This window comes from Zosterops lateralis, assembly GCF_965231275.1.
Source record: "Zosterops lateralis genome assembly, chromosome: 20".
Taxonomy (NCBI): Eukaryota; Metazoa; Chordata; class Aves; order Passeriformes; family Zosteropidae; genus Zosterops; species Zosterops lateralis.
Window position 1 is genome coordinate 1744816 of NC_139780.1, and position 19722 is coordinate 1764537.

At 54.2% G+C, this 19722-nt stretch overlaps 1 protein-coding gene across 1 annotated transcript in view; it reads left to right on the forward strand.

Moving 5' to 3' along the window:
• ARRDC1 (arrestin domain containing 1) overlaps positions 1 to 19594 on the forward strand; it is a gene marked incomplete at its 5' end in the record, with an annotated part of 35958 nt that extends 16364 nt beyond the window's left edge. The window contains 7 exons of the mRNA XM_083875678.1: positions 1648 to 1758; positions 14816 to 14866; positions 14987 to 15141; positions 15649 to 15831; positions 16409 to 16585; positions 16708 to 17119; positions 18803 to 19594. Of these exons, the coding sequence (XP_083731804.1) occupies positions 1648 to 1758; positions 14816 to 14866; positions 14987 to 15141; positions 15649 to 15831; positions 16409 to 16585; positions 16708 to 17119; positions 18803 to 18867 (1154 nt within the window). The 3' untranslated portion in view covers positions 18868 to 19594. The remainder of the gene's footprint in view (positions 1 to 1647; positions 1759 to 14815; positions 14867 to 14986; positions 15142 to 15648; positions 15832 to 16408; positions 16586 to 16707; positions 17120 to 18802) is intronic.
• Between the last annotated feature and the right edge of the window lie 128 nt (positions 19595 to 19722).

Consider the following 19722-nt stretch of genomic DNA (forward strand, 5'->3'; position numbering starts at 1 on the left):
AGAACACTTGTAGAGGGGAGGGGAGAGCTCCTTAGCCAAGGCAAACTGGCCACCTGCTTCTCAGGGAGATGCTTCCTGTGGATGCAGCTGGAATACAGGGCAGCAGATGGGTCAAACAGGCCAAGAGTCTGTCTGGTGGATCCTGTCACCTTTCTGCCAGCAGAACTATTCACCTGGCAAATGGGCTAAGGGAGTTCTGTGGGCTCCACTTAAGCTCTTGCAAAACCTGATGGGATTCAGGTGGGAGATGTCCAGGCTGGGACAGACCTGAAGGCTCTGTTTGTGCCTGGATAGGTCTGCCTGTGTCCTCCCTGTGTGGGGATAGCAATGTAGATCATCTCTTGCTGTGCAGCAAGGCCAGTCTGTCACGTTCTTCTGTCTCTGTGGTCCAGTGTCGACATCAGAATCTAATTTCAACCTGCTGAGTATTGGCCAAGACTAACTGAAAATGTCTGTGGGGAGCTCCTCTGAGAGCCACACTGCAGGCTGAGCTCCTGGAGTGACTTTCTCCAGGCAAGGCACAAACACAGCTCAAATTACTGTCCTTGCTTTTGGGAGGGTCAGTAGCACCTCTGCTGCTTCCAGACCTTCCTGTGTGGCTTTGCTGAGCCCTGAGTTTCTAATAGAGGAGGAAGCCACTCCCTTAGAACTGGTATTTGGCTGGGAGGTGATGTGTGTGTGTGGGCATTTTGGAGGTCCTGATGTAGGACAAGTGTTAATGGGCAAAGTGCTTTTGCTGCAAGCCATTGAAGCTGAGACTGACTCCAGGAGCTGGGATCAGGCTCCCAAGGGCTGGGTGTCGTGGTTTGAAAGAAAAACGAGTGAGAGGCTCCAAGTCAGAAATACAATTTAATAAGAAGAAAGGTAAAAAAGTAAAATAAAATAAAATAAATGTAATAATACAAAAGAGCACTGCCAGAGTCAGAACACACCCTGAGCAGGGTGGGGGGAGCAGTCCAGGTGAGGGGCTCTTCCTGAAGCAGTGATCCCACAGAAAGGTCTGGGAGCTCTGCTCCTCTGGGAATCCAGTGGCTCAGGGCTGCTTGTCCTGTCCCAAATCCCAGATTCTCTCCAGGTGGGAATGCTTGGCTCCTCCCCCTGGGCATTGGGAGCATCTCCCAATGGGATGAGGAGTCGTGCAGTGGCTCCTTGATGGCCCATTAAACAGAGAGAGCTCCTGGAGGGAGTTCCCTGTGAGTCCTGGGCCAGGCATTGATGGGCCATGAGCAGAAGAGCCCAAAGGAGGGGCCTGGGAAAACACTGCCCCACCTGGTTCCAACAGCTCATGGGGATGGGGATGGAATAAATACTTTGTGCACATCCTACACTGCAACCCAGGACAACCTGTCAGGGAGCTGCAATCACTGCTGGTAAGGGCTTCCACAGTGCAAGGAAACCACCTTGAGGATTTCAAAGGTGCTATTATCTGGGAATAGCACTGGGGTAGCAGGGAGTGCTCAGTTGTGCTGGGAGTGCTGAAAAACATACTTTTGGAGTGAAAGCATGACCTGATTCCTCTGCTCCATTTTCCCACCCTGTGTGTGTTACCATGAGGCATTGCTCCTGCACTGTACAGTACCTGAAGCAAGTCTGAACCTGAGGTTTTTGCTTTCCCCCAGTGCTGACGTGTGTCCTGTCTCTCCACAGCCATCAAGGTGAGCTGCATTGGATCCTGTGGGGTGTCCAACAAGATCAATGACACTGCATGGACTGTGGAGGAGCAGTACTTCAACAGCACGCTGTCCCTGGCAGACAAAGGTACAGTCCTCAAAGGTCCTGCTGCAGATCTGTGCTTTGGAGAAGCTTTACGGAAATGTATCACCAAGACTTCAGCATCCCCTGGATGTGAAATACCCCTCACAGGCTGCCTTGGCCTGTGCACAGAAGATGGGAGCCAGGATTAGAGACTGCAAGATCTTAGCAGGAGCTGTGCAGGGAAGGATCCTGAGCAGAACTTGGCAGCCACCCTGCAAACACTGCTGGCATCCTCTGGCCCTGGTCTGCCTGAAGCAGAGCTGTCACAGGGACTGCTCCCTGTCCCAAAGCTCTGTGGGTCCATCCTGGTCTGCCTGAAGCAGAGCTGTCTCAGGGACTGCTCCCTGTCTCAAGGCTCTGTGGGTTCACCCTGCTCCACTTCCCCTGCGTGTTTATGGTGGTCACAAAACACTGACCAAAGGTGGTCAGCAGAAGCCAGTGTTTGCTCTGACAGGGATGTGGAGGTGTCACTTGTGCTCCAACAGAAGCACTTGGGAGCATGGCAGGATCAGCCTAGCACAGTTACCCTTCTCCCAGTGAGATGGGCAGAGATAGTGATGGGTTTGTATTGTCCTGTGGGTAAAATGACACCAGCAGCCTCTGGGGGATTTAGGTCTGAATGAATGCTGTCTTTCTGCTGTTAAATAGGTCAGCCTTACCACAAATAATTCATGCTGTGCCCTGGCTCCTGTTGAAATCAAGATGTGCTTGTATTCACCTGCTGAAGGCAGTGGCTGAAAGAGGAACGTGGCAAAAGCCCAGGGTAGCAGGAGCTCAGTCCTCTGATACTGTTTTATCTAATAACAGGAAATGGGTAAAATTGAAATGGCAGTTTCTTCTAGCTCAGCAATTTTCCAAACAGAGCTTTTAGCACTGAAGGGAGACTGAGCTCATTCTTGCAGCAACTGGTGAGAGTGCTGTTTGCTCTCAGGTCCCTGCCAAGGGAGACAGTTGGCTGGCTGGCTCTTGGCTGACAGCCTGGGGGCTGCAGTCAGAGATAAACTCCCTGGGAGGGCAATGGGAAACATTCCTGCCTGATTCTGGATGTGCTGAGCACAGAGAGCCCAGCTGTGGATGTTGGGGTAGGGGGGACAGTCACAGGGGGTCTGCAGACCATTGGGCTTAGATCAGCTGGGAGCTGTAGGCTGTGAGTGGAGAGGTTTAAACCTGCAACTGCACCGAAACTACTCCTTCCAACTTTTGTTTTTAATATTTAATGATTTGAAGGAGAGCTATGATCTTGTGGTCTGATCTGTGTGCTGGTCGAGCTGAGCAGTGACAGGCAAAAGCCAGGCAGGAAGGTGGAGTGGGAAGAGGTGGGTGTGCTGTTTGTTGGGTTTACAGCATCTTGGAAAACTTTAATAGCTGCTTTGGCAGTCAGTTCTTGTGATGTTGCTTTTGAGAGCCATCCCCTTGATAACTAGAACTAAAGTAAATTGGGAAGGATAGATTGAAAAGCCATGTACTGAAGTGTGCCCTTTGACGGCTTGACATCCAAATGTGGCCAAAATTGGGTGGCCCCAGTTCTTAAAGTGTTTGTAGAAAACCCTGGTCTTTTGGCTCTTGGTTTTCTGGGAGCCAGACTCCTGTATACCTCCCAGTGCGGTGCTGCTCTCTGTCCCTACTGGTGTCACAGGCTCTGCCAGCCTTGAGCTGGTGCCAGGGGCTGGCAGCAGGGCTGGGCTGGCAGTGGAGCTGGTCACAGAACCACGAGCTGTGAGTGGGACTGAACAGGCCTCTGATGTCTCCCAGAGCTGCCACAGCTGCAGGCAGGTGAGGCAGGAAACAGCAGTCATGACTTACCTTAGGTGCAGGGAATTGCAGGGAAAATCTGCCCCTGTGGAGTTGTGTGATCAGAAATTGAAGTGTGTTGTGGTGGTGTTTCTGTCCTGCCTTGCAGAGTTGCAGGAATACCTAGCCCAGGTATCAGCAGTTGTTCTGGAGCAGTGTGGTGTGTACTCAGTCACTGACCTCTTCTCTTCAGCTTTTTGTGTCTAAAAAGTTGTGTGGACCCAGCTGGGAGCTCTCAGCCCCATTCCCAGATGCAGGGAAGCAGAGAGGGAGAGGGTGGGCAGTCCCTGTGCGTGTGGGATTGCAGCCAGGGGGGATTTGCCCTTCGTGCTCAGGAATTACTGCCCTGCACTTGCAGATTTGTCCCATGTCTGCATTCACACAGGACAGCTGTGCCCCTGGGAGGATGGAGAGGGAAGCAGTGGCATCATGGACATGGAAAGGACACTGTCAATGCTGCCTTTGGACCTGAGTCCAGCAGCAGAGATGGCTTTGAAGCTGACTCTTATATTTGCTGTGCTGGCTTGCAGGGATGTGGAACAAAAGCCCTGGGGGCTGGCAGTGCTCCAGCCTGCAGCACAGGGACAGAGAGAGCTGTCTGCTGTCACAGCCTCCCCGTGACATTGATGCGTGTCTGGGCTGGCAGAGCAGGGGGAGCTGGGCTGCTCCTCCATGTCCCTACCTCTGTGTCTGCCTGTCTGTCTGTCTGTCTGTCTGCCTCCTGTGAGGGGCTGCTGGCAGCTCAGTGTCCTGGCACAGCTCAGCCCTGCAGTGAGGCTTTGCTGGGGGAGCCCAGCCATGGCCTTGTGTGGCGCTGACTCAGCCGTGGTGTTTTTAGGCTTTCCAGGAATAGCTCTCAGCTGTCCTGGCCTTTCCTGAAGAGAGCCTGAAGGAGCTCCAGACAGACGGAGTGTCCCATGTGGGTGTTCCCTGGGTGCTTCCCTGCAGGGCTGACCCAGCTGGGAGGGGAAACTGAGGCAGGCTGGGCTGCTGGCTCTTGGGGTATGGGGTGGTGAGGTCACTGATGGTGATGGCAGGAGCCCAGGGTGAGGGTGAGGGGAGTTGAAAGCATTTCCAAGCAAGGACTCCTAAAGGAGCATGAGGCCAGCCCAGCTGCTGGCCCACACTGCCAGCACACAGCTCCTTCCCTGGCCAGCAGCAGCCTGGGACAGAGCACCATGAGCAAAGCTTACTCTGATAACATCAGGTATGGTCCTGCAGATTAATAAAAACCATGCAAAACCCCCCCAGGGTGAATCCCTGCCTGTTATTGCAGGTGAGGGTTGGCTGTGCCCCCCTCACCTTCTCCCACCAAACAGCAGAAGGGAGGGCAGGACTGTGAGAGGCCCTGGTGTGAGGAGGGGCTGCCTTCCTGCCATGCCCCCAAAGGATTTATCTGCACAGGAGATGTCACTGCCTGAAAAGGAGTGGAGGAAGAGGAGAAATTTGCTTCTTCCTCAGAGGAATCTTCTGTTCCTGCCTTCCCCCCACTACAGCGGTGCTGCTAGCTCTTCTTTTTGAACAAGTGCATTTGAAAAAAAAAAAAAAAAAAAAAAAAAAGGTAAGGAGGAGCAGCATGTCCCTGCTGGGGGGAAATTGGCAGCCAGGCTGTGCCCTGGGGCAGAGGGTGATGCCAGGCTGTCCTCTGACACCATCCCCAGCTCTCTTGAAGGGGACTCATCTGGTCTGATGGCCTTGACTTGGATTGAGGAGGGATCCCAGGTGTCCCCAAAGCCACACAGGGGATGGGGCCCTGTCTTGCCCATCCCTGGTGAGTGGCTCAGCTCCAGTGGCACCTGTGGAGGTGGTGCAGGGAGGCAGGCTTAGCCTGAAAACCAGCCCACCTCACTCTATCCCTTCCCACATCTTGAGCAATAACTTTTAAAAACATTGATCTGTGCTCTTTGAGGACACGTGGGGGGAAGGGGAGAGGAGATTTGCAAAACTGTCGAGGCTCAGATTGCTCTTTAAGCCTCTAAGAGTGACTCCACACTTCTCCTCCCACACACACCTTTGCATTGAAATAAGTGAGGGGGCAGCTTGTCCTCTGTGGCATCAGCTGCTGCTTGTATTACACATTGCTTTGGGGTTTTTCTTGAAAAAGGAGGCAGGCCCTGAAATAACCCAGATGCCCAGTTTGGCACTTATTTACAGCACTTTCCTTTCTCTCCTCACCTTGGAACAGCGTGTGGAGGACCTGGCTGTGCCACTGGAGCAGGTTGGTGATAAATGCTGCTGCAAAGGACCCTGTTCCCCTCAGGGCTTGTCCCCACTCAAGCAGAGCATCCTCTGTGCTCTGGGAAAGCCTCTGGTGGGGCTGGGCAGGAGCTGCAGGCAGCCGTGAGGAGCAGAGGATTGTGCTGTAGCCTTGGCAATCACACACAGGCCAACAGTTTAATGAACTCAGGCTCTTTACATAAAAGCTGCTGGGAAGTGCAGAGTGTGCCAGCTGCTCCAGAGCCTCTCTCTGCTCTGTTTGCTGGAGAGGCTGCTGTGCCACACAGGTCACCCAGCCCACCCAGGGCTCCCAGGGGGCTGATTACTCTCCTCCTGGAGGGGAGGCTAAAAGGGTATTTACTTTTCCCACTTAGACTTTGATTGCTCGCTGGTGTTGGTTTTTCCCTTTGCACAGAAATGCAAGAGGGGTGGGGGCTGCTGGGTTTCTGTAGGTGTCAGCAGTGCAGGGGATCAAGTGGCAGCGAGCACAGAATGGCACCGCTTGTACCCACTGCTCTTGGACACAGAGATGCTTCTCTTGATCCAATATAATGGAGTGATTCAGCTCTGTGGAGCCTCCTGCTCCTCTCCCCCTCCCTGCTGTGGCTCTGCCCTTGTTCAGCTGGAGAAGAGCAGGTCCATGATGTGCCTGTGCCCCCGTGGGGCTGTCCCTTCCCTGCACCTCCAGCTGCACACACAGCTGTGCACAACCCCTGTGGAAGGGTTGTGTATGCAAAGGTGAACTTCTGTTGTTTTTTTTTTTCATTCCCTCCTTGTACCTGAGTTGAACTCGTGCAGGGAGCTGGCTGTAATTTCCAGCTGACCTTTCTTTTGGCAGCTTGTTAGTTTGCTTGAAGGCGCTGCAGGGATTTCCTGGCAGCTCCACACACTTCCTCTGCTGGCAGATTTCTTGCACAAAGAGCTAAAAAGGGGCAGCTGTGCATCACCTCTTCCCTGGGGTGGTTCTCTGCTGGCCTGGCACAACACCTTCATGGCCAGCAGTTGGCACAGGGTAACAATCCTGGCTCCCAGCTGAAATTAAAAATCTTAGTGACCTGACTAAGCAGAATGGTGAGACTTGTGCAGCTTGTTGTGTGCGAGCAGGAGGTCTCAGAGCAGCAGGTGATGCTCCTGGACAGGTGAGAGCAGCAGAGTGTCCATGGGCAGTGGTGAGCCACTAAGGATGTGCTGGTGCCAGCTCCTGGCCACGCTGTGTTGCTGGGTTCAGGAGCAGCAGCTGCACGTTCAGCACAGGAAAACCACACTGAGGCATCTGCAGTTGCCTTGGGTCACAGCCGCTTCCTCAGCACTTCCCAATTTCTTGCCTCAGTAGACCAGTTAATCCTCTGGGGTTTTTTTTGCAGCATTGCCATACTGCCAGATCCTGCTAATTCATTGAGAATGACTCTGGAAACTGCTGACACAGAGGTTTGTGAGCAGTGGAGCCTTCGGCTCAGTGCTGGGCGCTCTGCTGCACCTCCTGTGTTACAGAAAGGTTTATCTCAGCAGCATTACCCGTGTGGAGTGCTGGAGGTTGTTCCTGCTGTGTGTTTGTGTGTTTGCAGAGTGAGTTGCTGCCTTGAAAGGGAGTGTGGAGCCTGCTGGGGCTGTGCTCCACTGCTGCCATACAGAGCAGGAGAGCTCTCCTTGGAGCTCAACACCGAGGCTTTCCTGGCAGCTTTGGCTGTGCTTGCTGGCAGGTTGCTCTTCTGCCTCTTGGCTGCTCCCTCTGTGGCACCTGTGCCTGCTGATGGCACCAGCAAATGTGTGCATTTCCCCTCCTTTGTCGCAGTTTGTAATCCCCTGTATTAACTTCATTCACCAGAGGCTGAGTTGAGTCCTGTGCTAAAGCTGCAATGGCCCAGCATCACCTCAAGTGCCCTGGCACAGACTTAATGCTTCCCTTCTGACAGCTCAGTGGAGCCTCCCGAGAGTTAAAGAGCTCTGGCCCCTTGCTTATATCTAATATTCAGTTTTATGGCTGCAAAAGTGGATGAGGAGAGAGGGCAGGACAGGAGTGAGCAGAGTGCTGGGACTGCAGTGAGAGTGACATCTCTGCCTGTACTTGGGGTCCTGTGGCACAGTGCAGAGCTAGAGCTGCTCATTTCTCTGCCCCAAAGTGAAAAACACAAACCTTCTGCTTTCCTGCTCTCTGCCTGCAGAGCCTTGAGAGGAGAGTACTCAAGCTGTGCATCAGCAGCACCAGAATCAGTCTAACTGAGCACCTTTGGAGGAGCTCACCTTCCCCAGGGCCGATTTTAGGCAGCAGGAAGAAAGAGACATATTGCTACAAGTGATGGCACAGGGACCAGCAGGCACCAGGTACCTTTCTGTACTCCTTGAATTGGCCAACACTGTTAATGCATCACTCGTTAAGTAGCCAGGGAGAAATTGCCATATGGTCTGGCCTGCTGTTCCTCTGCTAGAAGAACCAAAAAAAAATCTGTGCACACCAAAGGTGCAGCTTGTTCCCCTTCTGGCATCCAAGAGGGAGCAGAGCCTGGCAGGAACTGGTGGGGAGGGAAAGAGATTGGGGCAGGAGCCCCTTTTCAGCCACTCACTATCTCCTGTTCCTGGGGTACAGGGGTACTTTCCAGCCTCCTAATGGTGGCTACAGAGGTGGTAGAGTGGCTGCTGTCATCCTTCTCTTTGGAGGCTGGAGAGAGTGACACAGAGTTATTCACCTCTTTTGCTGTGTGTAGCTGTGGGCTAAGGCTTGGGGAGGCAGAGGAGTGTGTGGGTGAAGCCTGGTGAGGCAGAGGTGTGTGTGGGTGAAGCCTGGGGAGGCAGAGGAGTGTATGGGTGAAGTCGGGTGAGGCAGAGGTGTGTGTGGGTGAGCCTGGGGAGGCAGAGGTGTGTGTGGGTGAAATCTGGTGATGCAGAGGAGTGTGTGGGTTAAATCTGGTGATGCAGAGGAGTGTGTGGGTGAGCCTGGGGAGGCAGAGGTGTGTGTGGGTGAAGCCTGGGGAGGCAGAGGTGTGTGTGGGTGAGTCCTGGGGAGGCAGAGGTGTGTGTGGGTGAAGCCTGGGGAGGCAGAGGTGTGTGTGCTGTACCACACGCTGTGGTTCCTGGCCTGCAGCCTGCTGTGTGTCACACATCCAGGCTGGTGTCCCAGCACACTGCAGTGTGAGCCTTCACAGGAGAGGAATAAGCCTCACCTGAGTCTGTTGTGTGACCAAGGCACCTCCCAACTCCCTTCTGCTATCCTGGAGGTCCTGGTTTTGTCTGGTGGCTGTGACCCTTTTGGAGAGGTGAGCTGTGGCAGCCTGGGAGAAGGATTTGGCAAATGTCCCAGCAGTGGCACTGGTTGGAACGTGCAGCCCAGGCAGATCTGGCCCCACCAGTGCTGTCAGACTGGGCTGACTGCACAGAAAGCTGCCAGACAGCCCTGGGAAGGTGGGTGGGACACGGCAGGTAGGGCTGTGTCCTTGTTCCTGTGGGGTTGGCTCCTTCTGAGCCCCAGCCCAGCTCTGCTCCTGTGCCAGGCAGAGGCTGCTGGAGGACATTTCCCAGCCCTTGGCCAGCTGCAGGCAGGGCAGGGTGTGGGCAGGGAGCTTCCCCTCGATCTGGGGGGATGATGGCTTTGGAGGGCTGGTGATTTCTCCTCTGCCTGGGCAGAGGTCTGCAGGGAGGCTGCACTGCTCAGATCAGAGCCCAGACACTTTGAGTAAACTCCACTTGGATAATTTGTTTAACAATGTAAATACAGATGTGTGGTCACTGCACCCCCAGTGGGTACCATGGTGGTAGTTTTCCCATGCAGTGGTGCAGCAGTGAGTGCAGGGAAACCTTTGTTTGGGTGGGAAGGGACCTTAAAGATCATCTTATTCCACCCTCTGCCATGGGCAGGGACACCTCCCACTGTCCCAGGCTGCTCCAAGCCCCAATGTCCAGCCTGGCCTTGGGTACTGCCAGGGATCCAGGGGCAGCCACAGCTGCTCTGGGCACCCTGTGCCAGGGCCTGCCCAGCCTGCCAGGGAACAATTCCTGACTAATCTCCCATCCAGCCCTGCCCTTTGGCAGTGGGAAGCCATTCCCTGTGTCTTGTCCCTCCATCCCTTGTCCCCAGTCCCTCTCCAGCTCTCCTGGAGCCCCTTTAGGCCCTGGCAGGGGCTCTGAGCTCTCCCTGGAGCCTTTTCTTCTCCAGGTGAGCAACCCCAGCTCTCCCAGCCTGGCTCCAGCCCTGGGAACATCTCAGGAGCCTCCTCTGGATTCACTCCAGCAGCTCCAGGTCCTTCCTGCACTGGGCCCCAGGGCTGGGGCAGCTCTGCAGGTGGGGTCTCACCTGAGAGTGAATCCCCCCCTTTCCTGCTGCCCACACAGTGGGATCAGCCCAGGGCATGGGGAGTTTCTGGGGTCAGCACACAGGGCTGGGGCACTCTGAGCTTCTCATCCACCAACATTCCCAAGCCCTTCTCCTCAGGGCTCTTCTCCGTCCATTCTCTGCCCAGCCTGTGTTTGTGCTTGGGATTGCTCTGACCCAGGCGCAGGACCTTGCACTTGGTCTTGTCAAACTTCCCAAGTCTGACAACCTGGCAAAGTCTCTCTGGATGGCAACCCAGGGTCACCAGGGGATCCAGGAGACTTGGCATCAGCCCTCTGGATCAAGACATTTCTTTTCTGTGACTGAAATGCTCCAGGACTCCTCCATATCCAGTGGTACAAGTGAACAACCCCAGTCCCAGTGTGGAATGGAGGGGAGCCGTGAATGAGAGAGACCAGACACATCTCTACAAGAGTCAGGGAAATCTCCAAGGTTCTTCTGCACTATTAGTGTGTTGTTGCTGCTCCTGCTATCTGGACTTGAGTTTTTTTTCCAGGCTGTCTGGGGCAGCAGCTTCTTTTCCTCCAGGAATTTTCTGGGAGGAAGTTTCCCAAGGCCGTGCGGGGGCGGCCAGTCTCTGCTGGCTTGACTCCTATCAGGGGCAAAGGCTGCTGCAGGTATGGCTCCACAGCAGAGCCCTGCAAAGCCTGCTGCCTCTGCTCCCTAATGGCTTTCTCAAGGTATTTTTAGCTGCATGCAAACTTCAGGAAAAGCTTTTCTGCAGCTGAGGACACTGTGGCCTTTGTTCCGGCTTCTGGGAACGGGGAGGTGCCGGCTCAGCGTGGCTGGCACAGCCCTGTCCCCTCACAGTGGTTTGTGAGCTGCACAGGAGCCCCTGTTTGAGTGGTCTCAATGCCCCCCTTGAGAGTGCTGAACTCCTGCTGACCTGCTGGGCCCTGCCCAGGCTGGGGAGTGCTTTGGCAAAGCCTCTGGTTCTGGGGGAGCATGGAAAGGGCTGCTCTTCCCAGGTGTTGGGATGGCCATGGGTCCCCACCTTGGTTGGGATCCAGCTCCCCTCTCCTTGCTGTCAACAATGGTCTCTGTTACAAAGTCCACTTGCAGGTGAAATTAACACATTAAATGTCCTGGATTGTTACTCAAAGCTGTCTGGGCTGGAGGGACAGGGGTGATGAGTGGCTTCCCATGGGTTGTGTGTTCCCCTTGCTGCTGGGATGCTGGAATTGCACAGCAGATGCAGCTGTGGGATGGCTCTGGACGCTTTGCTTTGATGCTGCATCTCCCCTGCTGTGATCTGGGCATCTGTTCAGGGCACAGGAACACCTGGTGAGACACACACTGCCCTGTGTGAACAGCACAGTGGCTGGACTGACACTGCAAATGTCCCTTGCAGGGAGATGAGATGGCATTTGCTCCTGTTTTCCATGGGAGAAGTACCTGGGTGTTGGCTTAAGGTCAGTCTGTGCCCTGCCCATGCTCTCAAGGAAGGTGGGACAAGGGAAATTGCAGATTTTCCCTATTATAGCAAGATTAGTCAGCATTTGGGAATGGAAGCTCAGCCTTTCAGAGCATAGTTGCCAGCTGGAGAGTTTAGAAGCAGTTGCCACCTCCCTTCCCACTGTAAGGGTGCTTGGCTTGGGATTTGCCAACTTTCCACCAGATAGTGGGCAGAAGACAGAAGTGGTTTTGTAATTCCAAGTTGTAAATGGAGCCTTTGCTGTGTCCGTGCTGGAGGAGCCTCTGCCAGGAGAAGCAAGAAGGAGCCCAGATTGCTGCTAAATATCCAAATTTCCGCCTGGTGCAGTGGGAGGCAGGCAGGACCTGAGCTCACCTGTGGGCTCTGCTGCCTTGTCACTCTGCCAGGCACTCTGGATCCTGCCTGTGCTTTCAGGAGTCTCCTGTCTCGGTCAGGACCATTTGCTTTTCCTCATCTTAATTTTGTTAACCCTCATCTGTGAATTAGCTCTGGCACTGGACTCATTTCTGCACCAGTGGGTGTCTTGGAATGCCTGTCCCAGGATACCAAGGATGCCTAAAGGTGCTTCTCTCTCTTGGAGGGAAGGAGAGAGTGGGCTGGGAGGAGCAGGTCTGAAAACAGGAGTTGTTCTTAGTCACCTGCAGCATCTCCCTGCTCCATGGAGTGGAGAACAGGCCTCACTGTGCTTCCCAGGCTCCCTGCTCAGCTCAGGACTGGGGTCAGGGCTCCATGGCCATGAGCCAGGCACTGCTATGATTTCCTTGGTCTGTGTGAACCGTGGCAGGACACAGCTTCAGTCTGGGCTGGCTGCTCTGGGAACTCCTCTCTGGCTATAAAAAGCAGGAAGGGCCTTTTCCAGCCCTCGTGGGTATCTTGTTGCAGGCAGGAGCTGCAGGAGGGATTTGCAGGCTGCTCAGTGGGTCACAGCCAGCAGGTCATTGGGCACTTGGGCTTGCTCAGGACCATCAGGCTGGTCTAGGCTGACCCTTGGGCAGTTCGACCTGCTCAGAGCTTGGAGTACCTGTGCAGAAACTGCCTCAGTGCCTTGAGTCTCACGGTGGCTCTGACAGCCAAACCACATCCTCTGTGGGTGATGCTGCCCACGGGTGTTCCTGGGAGAGTTCATGGCCTTGCTCAGTGCTGCTGTGTGAGTTAGAAACTGAAAGTGCTCACAGGTTCACTTCCAGCCTGGCTTTGTTGGTGCACCTGAGCTGGGCAGGACTTGGACAGAAATGACTTGTTAGATGGTGCTACCTGTAATGTAGAATAGGGGTTGTTTTTACTGTGGGCTCATTCCGAGGGTCCTGGAAAGGCTGTGAAGTTTCATGCTCCTTACCAGGAGACTCAGAATTACTGCCTGCCCCTCCCTGTGGGGCTCTGCAGGTCACACAGCTGGGAATTCTCTTGGTGGAAACTCAGTGACCACTACCCTCTGGAATTCCACCTCCCTCCTTTCTGCAGGGCAGGAACAGGCCTTGCTCCCACTCCTTGTCAGGTGGAGAGAGTCCCTGTACTGCAATGCAGAAGCTGCATAGGACAGTCGATGTTTTCCAGTTATCCATTTGCTTTCTGAAAGTCGGGATAATGGGTATAAGATCAATGTTGAATGGTGCCCATTAAAAGACAGAAACCCTCAGGGCAGCAAACAAGGGCTGGATTCATCGAGCCACTCACATTAACCAGGTTTTATCCTGGAGCCACTTGCTGCACCTCACCTGGCACCTTTACTGAGCCAGGCTGCCCAAAAAGGAACAGGAGAGGTTGTCCCACACCTGTCCCAGAGCCTGCCCAGCTCTGGAGCTTCAGGCCTGGCAGCGAGGGCAGAGCTTGGCTTGGTGCCTCCACCTGGTGACAGCGCCGGGTGCTGCATTTTAGCCTACATAATTCCTGTTTGTTCGGGGGCCGGCAGGGGAATCAGCAGGGAGGTGATGGCAATGAGCAGATCTTGCTCCTCTCTTTGAGGCCAAAGTGTATAAATAGACATTTCTGATGTTCTCCCTTTGCAGGGATCCGTGTTGGATTATTTATCCCGCTGTCCCCGCACTGCAGGCAGGACACGCTCACTGGGGTGTCCCTCATCCCCACGGGGTGCCTGAGCGAGCAGAGAGGCAGAGATCTGACTTTTCACAGCGAGAATGATGCACCAAGTCCTGCCTGGGCTGCTGTGTCAGTGGAGGGGGGATTTACTCTTCTCCTGCCCACCTCCCCCTTCCATGTAATCCACTTAATCCCCTGACGACAGGACTCGATTGCTGTCAGCTCTGCAGAGCCAGCGTTGCTAACGGCCAAGCTGCCTCCTCCTGTCTTGCAACAACAAAAGCAGCAGCCAGATCTGGGCTTTTGGTACCTCCAGCAATGATCCTGCAAAGCAGAACAAACACGGCTCAGTTTAGTGGCAACCAGGTCTCCTCTCAGCTCTGCCACTTCAAAAACAAAGCCTCTCTTGTATACATGGATTTAACAAACATGGATAAACCTCAGTGGTTTTCTTACTGAAGGCAGCTTCAGGAGCTGCTGGGTCACACTGTGGGTTCAGTTCAGCTGTCACACTGCCCTGGAGGGAATCTGGGGTCTGAGGGTGCTGGAGGGTGGATGGAGTCAGGGAGTTGGAATCTGTTGTTTCAGCCATGCACTTGATCTTGGCTCTGCCCTGTGCCCTCGAGGCTGTTGCAGAGCAGTGGGTGAAGAAAACAAGTGCTGAGGTTTTAATGTTGTGGCAATATTTTTCTGAGCTCCTGTTGTCTCAGCAGCTGGGCTGAGGTATTGTAGGTCCCTTCTTGAGTCCAGGGGTGGGTGGACCTCTGGTTTCAGCTCCTGAACCCTGTGCAGTCTGTGAAGGGCTTGGTATGTGGCTGAGGGTGGAGTGGCTTGGTGGCCACCAGAACTCCTCACCACCCTCAGACAGTGCCTGTGATCTCTCACATCCCCCCTGACTGCCTGACAGGGAGAAGACTTGAGGAAAAATAAACCCACAGCAGCCCTGTCTGTGCCCTGTGTTGATAACTATTTGCTGTGGCACTGGGATCCCTTAGAGCTGCCCCAAACTGCCTTATTTATGGGATATCTTAATGCAGAACCCCTCCTGTCCCAAGGGGGGTGGATGGCAGCAGGTGCTCCTGTTGGCTCGAGCACTGCCCATCAGATCTGGGGCTGTCCAGTGGCTGTAGGCAGCAGAAGAGGTTGCGTGTGGTTTCCTGGGTGGTGGCCTCTCTCCCAGGAGATCACACAGTCCAAGGTAATGTGTGATCAGCCTCTCAGCCTGTCCCATGTACACTTCACTCTTGTTTCCACAGGGGTCCTGACAGCTGGAGAGCACAACTTTCCCTTCCAGTTCCTGCTGCCAGGTAAGATGCAGAAAAGTGGCTGAAGGCCCTTCCCTGTAAGCCTTGGCTTTTTCATATATTTCCAGTTCAGAAACTGGCCTGACTCAGCCTTATGATCTCTTCATTCTCTCTCCACTCCAGCTTCTGCTCCTACATCATTTGAAGGCCCTTTTGGCAAGGTCCTGCATCAGGTGAAAGCTGTGATAGACACACCTCGCTTCTCCAAGGACTACAAATGCAACAAGATCTTCTACGTTCTTTGCCCTCTCAACCTGAATGACATCCCTGACATCGAGGTAAGGATGAGGAGGGGAAACAAGGCTGGAAAATTCCAACACTTCAGCACTTGTCCTTGTCCTGCTGTCTGAGGAGTCACTGTGTGGCTGGACTACTCTGACTGCGTGCTGTGACTATGCAAGAGCAGGACAAGGGCTTCTCATGTTTCCTGCCTTGCTGTCAGTACCTGCTCCAGGTGATTTCTGACTCTTGTGTGTGTTGCTTTGAAAGATTTATCTGAATTTTCAGGATGCAGAGATACATATTGGTCAACAGCTTCAGGTGCTTGGAGATACTTGGGTTTGGAGAGCTTGCTTTGGAGGGGAAAGCAACTAATAGGACAGTAGAACTGTGTGGCTGGAGAAGTGAGACCTGGAGAATGTTGTCTGTGACATTTCCACATTGCTGGTTCTTTGCATCCTCTTAGATGCAAATATTTCTGCTTGCTTGTTTTGAATCTCTTTGAGTGTTTTCCCGGAGGAACTCTGACTCTCTTGGGCCAACACCTCTGTCTCCCCATCCTGCAGCAGCCCAACACCATGTCTGTCACCAAGAAGTTCAACTACAAGCTTGTGAAAAGTGGCAACATCATCCTGACAGCCACGTCTGACCTGAAGGGTTACATCGTGGGCCAGGCCATCCAGCTCCGCACAGACATAGAGAACAAATCCGGCCGGGACACGGGCGCTGTGGTGGCCAGTCTGCTCCAGGTGGGTGTCCAGTGGGGCCATTCTCTGCCTTCTGCTGCTGCTCCACCCCATGGAGGCCTCTGTGAAACTGGGGCAGCAATGAGGCCAAATCTCCCAACTCTGTTCCTCTCTACCTTGTTGCTGATAGGGACACGAAAGAACCACACACTTACCGTCAGGTTGAAGTGAGGAAAAGAAGGGGCAGTTTATTATGATTTAGGGTTTAAATAGGATTAGGAATTTGGTCAAGGATTGGTAGATGAGAGGAATACCTCTCTGACCCCAATGGTCAATTCAGAAGTCCATCACCGAGAGATATGAAAACAATCTATATTGTTTTGAGAGACTCCAGAAGAAGTATGGAAACAATCATCAGGGTGACACTACCTTCCTGGGGAAAGAGGACCTAGAACTTGTCTTGCTTATCCCTGCTCAGTCTGTCACACAACCATGGGTGTTCCTGCTCTGGGACATGCCTGTTAGGTTTGTGCTCATGCCTGTTTGACAAAGCAGTTGGGTGGGTCTGTGTCCTGGCTTACATTTGTGGGAGACAGAAGCCCATCCTGTGTACAAGCTGTGTTTCCTCCTGTCTGTGCAGAAAGTGGCCTATAAATCCAAGCGCTGGATTTATGACCTGAGGACCATCGCCGAGGTGGAGGGCTCAGGGGTGAAGGCCTGGAAACATGCAGAATGGAAGGAGCAGATCCTGGTTCCAGCACTGCCCCAGTCCATTCTGCAGGGCTGCAGCCTCATCCACATCGACTACTACATCCAGGTGAGTTTATCTGGAGTATCCCTGGGCTGGGCTGTGGCTCTGTGCAGTGTCATCCAGACATCAGGTGAACCTTCCCACTGCCATGTATAATGAGGACACTGCTGTTTTCCCTTTTCTTCCAGGTTTCCCTCAAGTCTCCAGACGTTTCTGTCACCCTCCCCATCTACATTGGAAACATTGCTGTGAACAGGGTCCCGCTGAGCCCCTCCCGCTCCATCCAGCACATCCCATCTGCGGTGGTCCCCAGTGCTCCCCCAGAGGAAGAGGAGGCTGCCAGTGGCTACCACCCCATGGACAATGTCTCCATCCCCACCAAAAGCCATTCCCAGCAGCAGCCCTTCAGCTACGCCCCAGGACTGAGCTTCCAGGAGATCCGGGCGGACTCAGAGCAGACGGGTTCCCCAAACCACCCCACCCTCTGCCTGTCCACGGGAGCCACTGTCCCCTACTATGCTGAGGGGAACGTGGTGCCCGTGCCCACAGCCAGCTCACTGATCCTGCCCCCGGAGTACAGCACGTGGGGATACCCCTACGGTGAGCTTGTGGGTCTGCAGCTGGGGGAAAGGGCTCCTACCAGCAGTCCCCGCTAGCTAGTTGGGAATCTGGGCATTCAGTCAGCCTGACACAGTGCTGGAGAATCAATCCCAGCTATTCCCTTCCTGGATTGTGCTGAGAGTGGCCTCCCCCTGACCAGGATGGCTCTGGGTGGAGGTAGAGCAGGGCTGCTCCTACAGCAGCAAGGCTGCTCTCTACAGCACCTGATGTCAAAGCACCAAGGGCAGGAGCAAGAATGAGGGAGAGAGAGGTCCTTCACCTGGTTCTCAAGGTAGTTTATTCCCCAGAGAGGGTCAGGGATGAAGGACAGAGAATGCAAGTGTGCATGAGCTTATAAATGGGGGAAGATCCAGGGGAGGATACAAATTTCCAACCAATAGGGAGAGAACAGGGGAAGATCACAAGGTGGGGTTTACAATACATAAACCAATGGGGAACAGATCAAACACACCAATGGGGCTTCGAGGAACACAGAAATTTCTAGAACTGAGGGCTGGAACTAGCCAGGATTGACAACAGAGAAACAGAGAACACTCCCTGAAGGAGGGGCAGGTCCCAGGGCACAACAGAGAACCAGCACCAAACCACTGCTACAGAAGGGATGGGGTACAAAACAAACTATTAAGGATAAAATCACAGTCAAAACACACCACAACATCAGTCTGCTGCAGGCTGCTGTGACATCTCTCTGCCTGCTTTAGCCTCTGGAGGAGTCCCCTCTTCCAGCTATAAAATCCAGCTGTCCTTCCCACATCCACGCCCATGCCTGCCCTGGGCTTGTCGAGAGAGGATCTCCCTGTTCTTAAATGAGCTTTCAGCCTTCCACTGACAGAAAAACTTCTTGGCTTCTGGTGAGGCTGGTGGGAGCAGAGCCAGGAAAATGATGTCACTGAAATCTTCTGTCTGACTTGGGATGGGCCTGCAGCTGGTCTGAAGCTGTGGGGGAGGGAGCTGGGAAAGTGTCCGGGGTAGAGCAGCCTGGGGAAATCCCAGCATGCTGGATTCCTGGAGCTGTGCTGGGGTGGCAGGGCCAGCTGTGTGTGCTGGATTCCTGGGGCTATACTGGGGTCCCAGGGCCAGCAGTGTGTGTGCTGGATTCCTGGGGCTGTGCTGGCAGGTCCAGCAGTGTGTGCTCGATTCCTGGAGCTGTGCTGGGGTGGCAGGGCCAGCAGTGTGTGTGCCCAATTTCTGGGGCTGTGCTGGGGTGGCAGGGCCAGCAGTGTGTGCTCGATTCCTGGAGCTGTTCTGGGGTGGCAGGGCCAGCAGTGTGTGTTAGCACAGTCTTACCCAAATCAACCCCTCTCTTTGCACTGGGGTAGCAGAACACTCCATGTGTTACTTCAGCCCTGGCTTGGTACAGACAGAGCACAGGTGATCTGGAGGTGCTGGAGGACAGGAGGAACAGAACAGGACTGGGTTCTTTCCCTCTGCTTGGGAAAGAAAGGGAGGAACAGGACTATGAGGTGGTGATTTTAACCTCCACAGGCATCAGGGCAGGGATGGGACTGGACTGTCTGGCTCAAGCCTTACAAACCCCATGTACACACAGGGAGTGTGTGTTGGTGTGTTGCTTCACTCTGCACTGGGTTACACAGACTGGGGGTGAAGGGAAACCTCCCAAACACCCACCATAACCTCTCTCATTCTTCCTTTTCCCAACAGAGGCACCTCCATCCTATGAGCAGAGCTGCAGCAGTGCCAACTCCAGCATCAGCAATGGCAATTAGCCCTCCCCTGCTCCGAGCCCGCCCACCCTGGCACCACGGGGCAAAGTCTGGTACAGCACAAGGCGATTTCTTGTCCCTCTGGCTGCCTGTGGGGGGGAACTGCCACATCCCAGCCTGGGCTTTTTAAGTCTCTTTCTAGGGAAGGGGGTAAAAAAACCAAAAAAGGGCAGCCAGAGCAAGCCTGCATGTGTGTAGGAGAGGTCTGGGAAACTGAACTGTCTCCTGCTGCTGCACCAAGTGCTGGAGAGCTGGATGTGCCCCTGGGATGGCCTGGGCAGCAGCCTGTTCCAGTACTGTAGTCAACACTAACTGCTTTACTATCAAAGCACCTGCAATGCCTTATCTGAAACGCTCCTGACTTGGCACGGCTCCACCCTAGGGGAAGGCTGGGCTGTGTGGACTTTTCTCTCCTCTTTTAGGGGCCGTGTGCTCTCCACAGATGGTTTTGACAGCCCTCCCTCCTTGTCCTCAGAGGTCCTAAGGGTAGCAGGAGGTTTCTTGGAGTAAGCAGGTTTGGGAGGTCAGGGACTTTTGAAAAGCCAAAAGCACAAGCCCTTGCTGTCCCTGAGCTGTGGGGGGAGTGACTGGCAGTGTGAGTGGCCATGGGCACAGGGGGGCTCGTGGGGGCACTTGCTGATAATCCCCTGGTGAGCTCTGGGGAAGATCCTGGTGCTCCATGGGGTGTCCTTTTCCAGCACAGGTGGCTTTTCCCCACAGAGCCCTGTGGGACACAAGTGGCTGGCTCCTGGCACACAGGATAACAGCACTGGTCACTCTGAGGGTGGGGGGACACTCCATGTCCCATCTCCTGCCCCTGCAGGGTGCTCTCTCCTCCCAGGCTGGAGTTCCTTGACC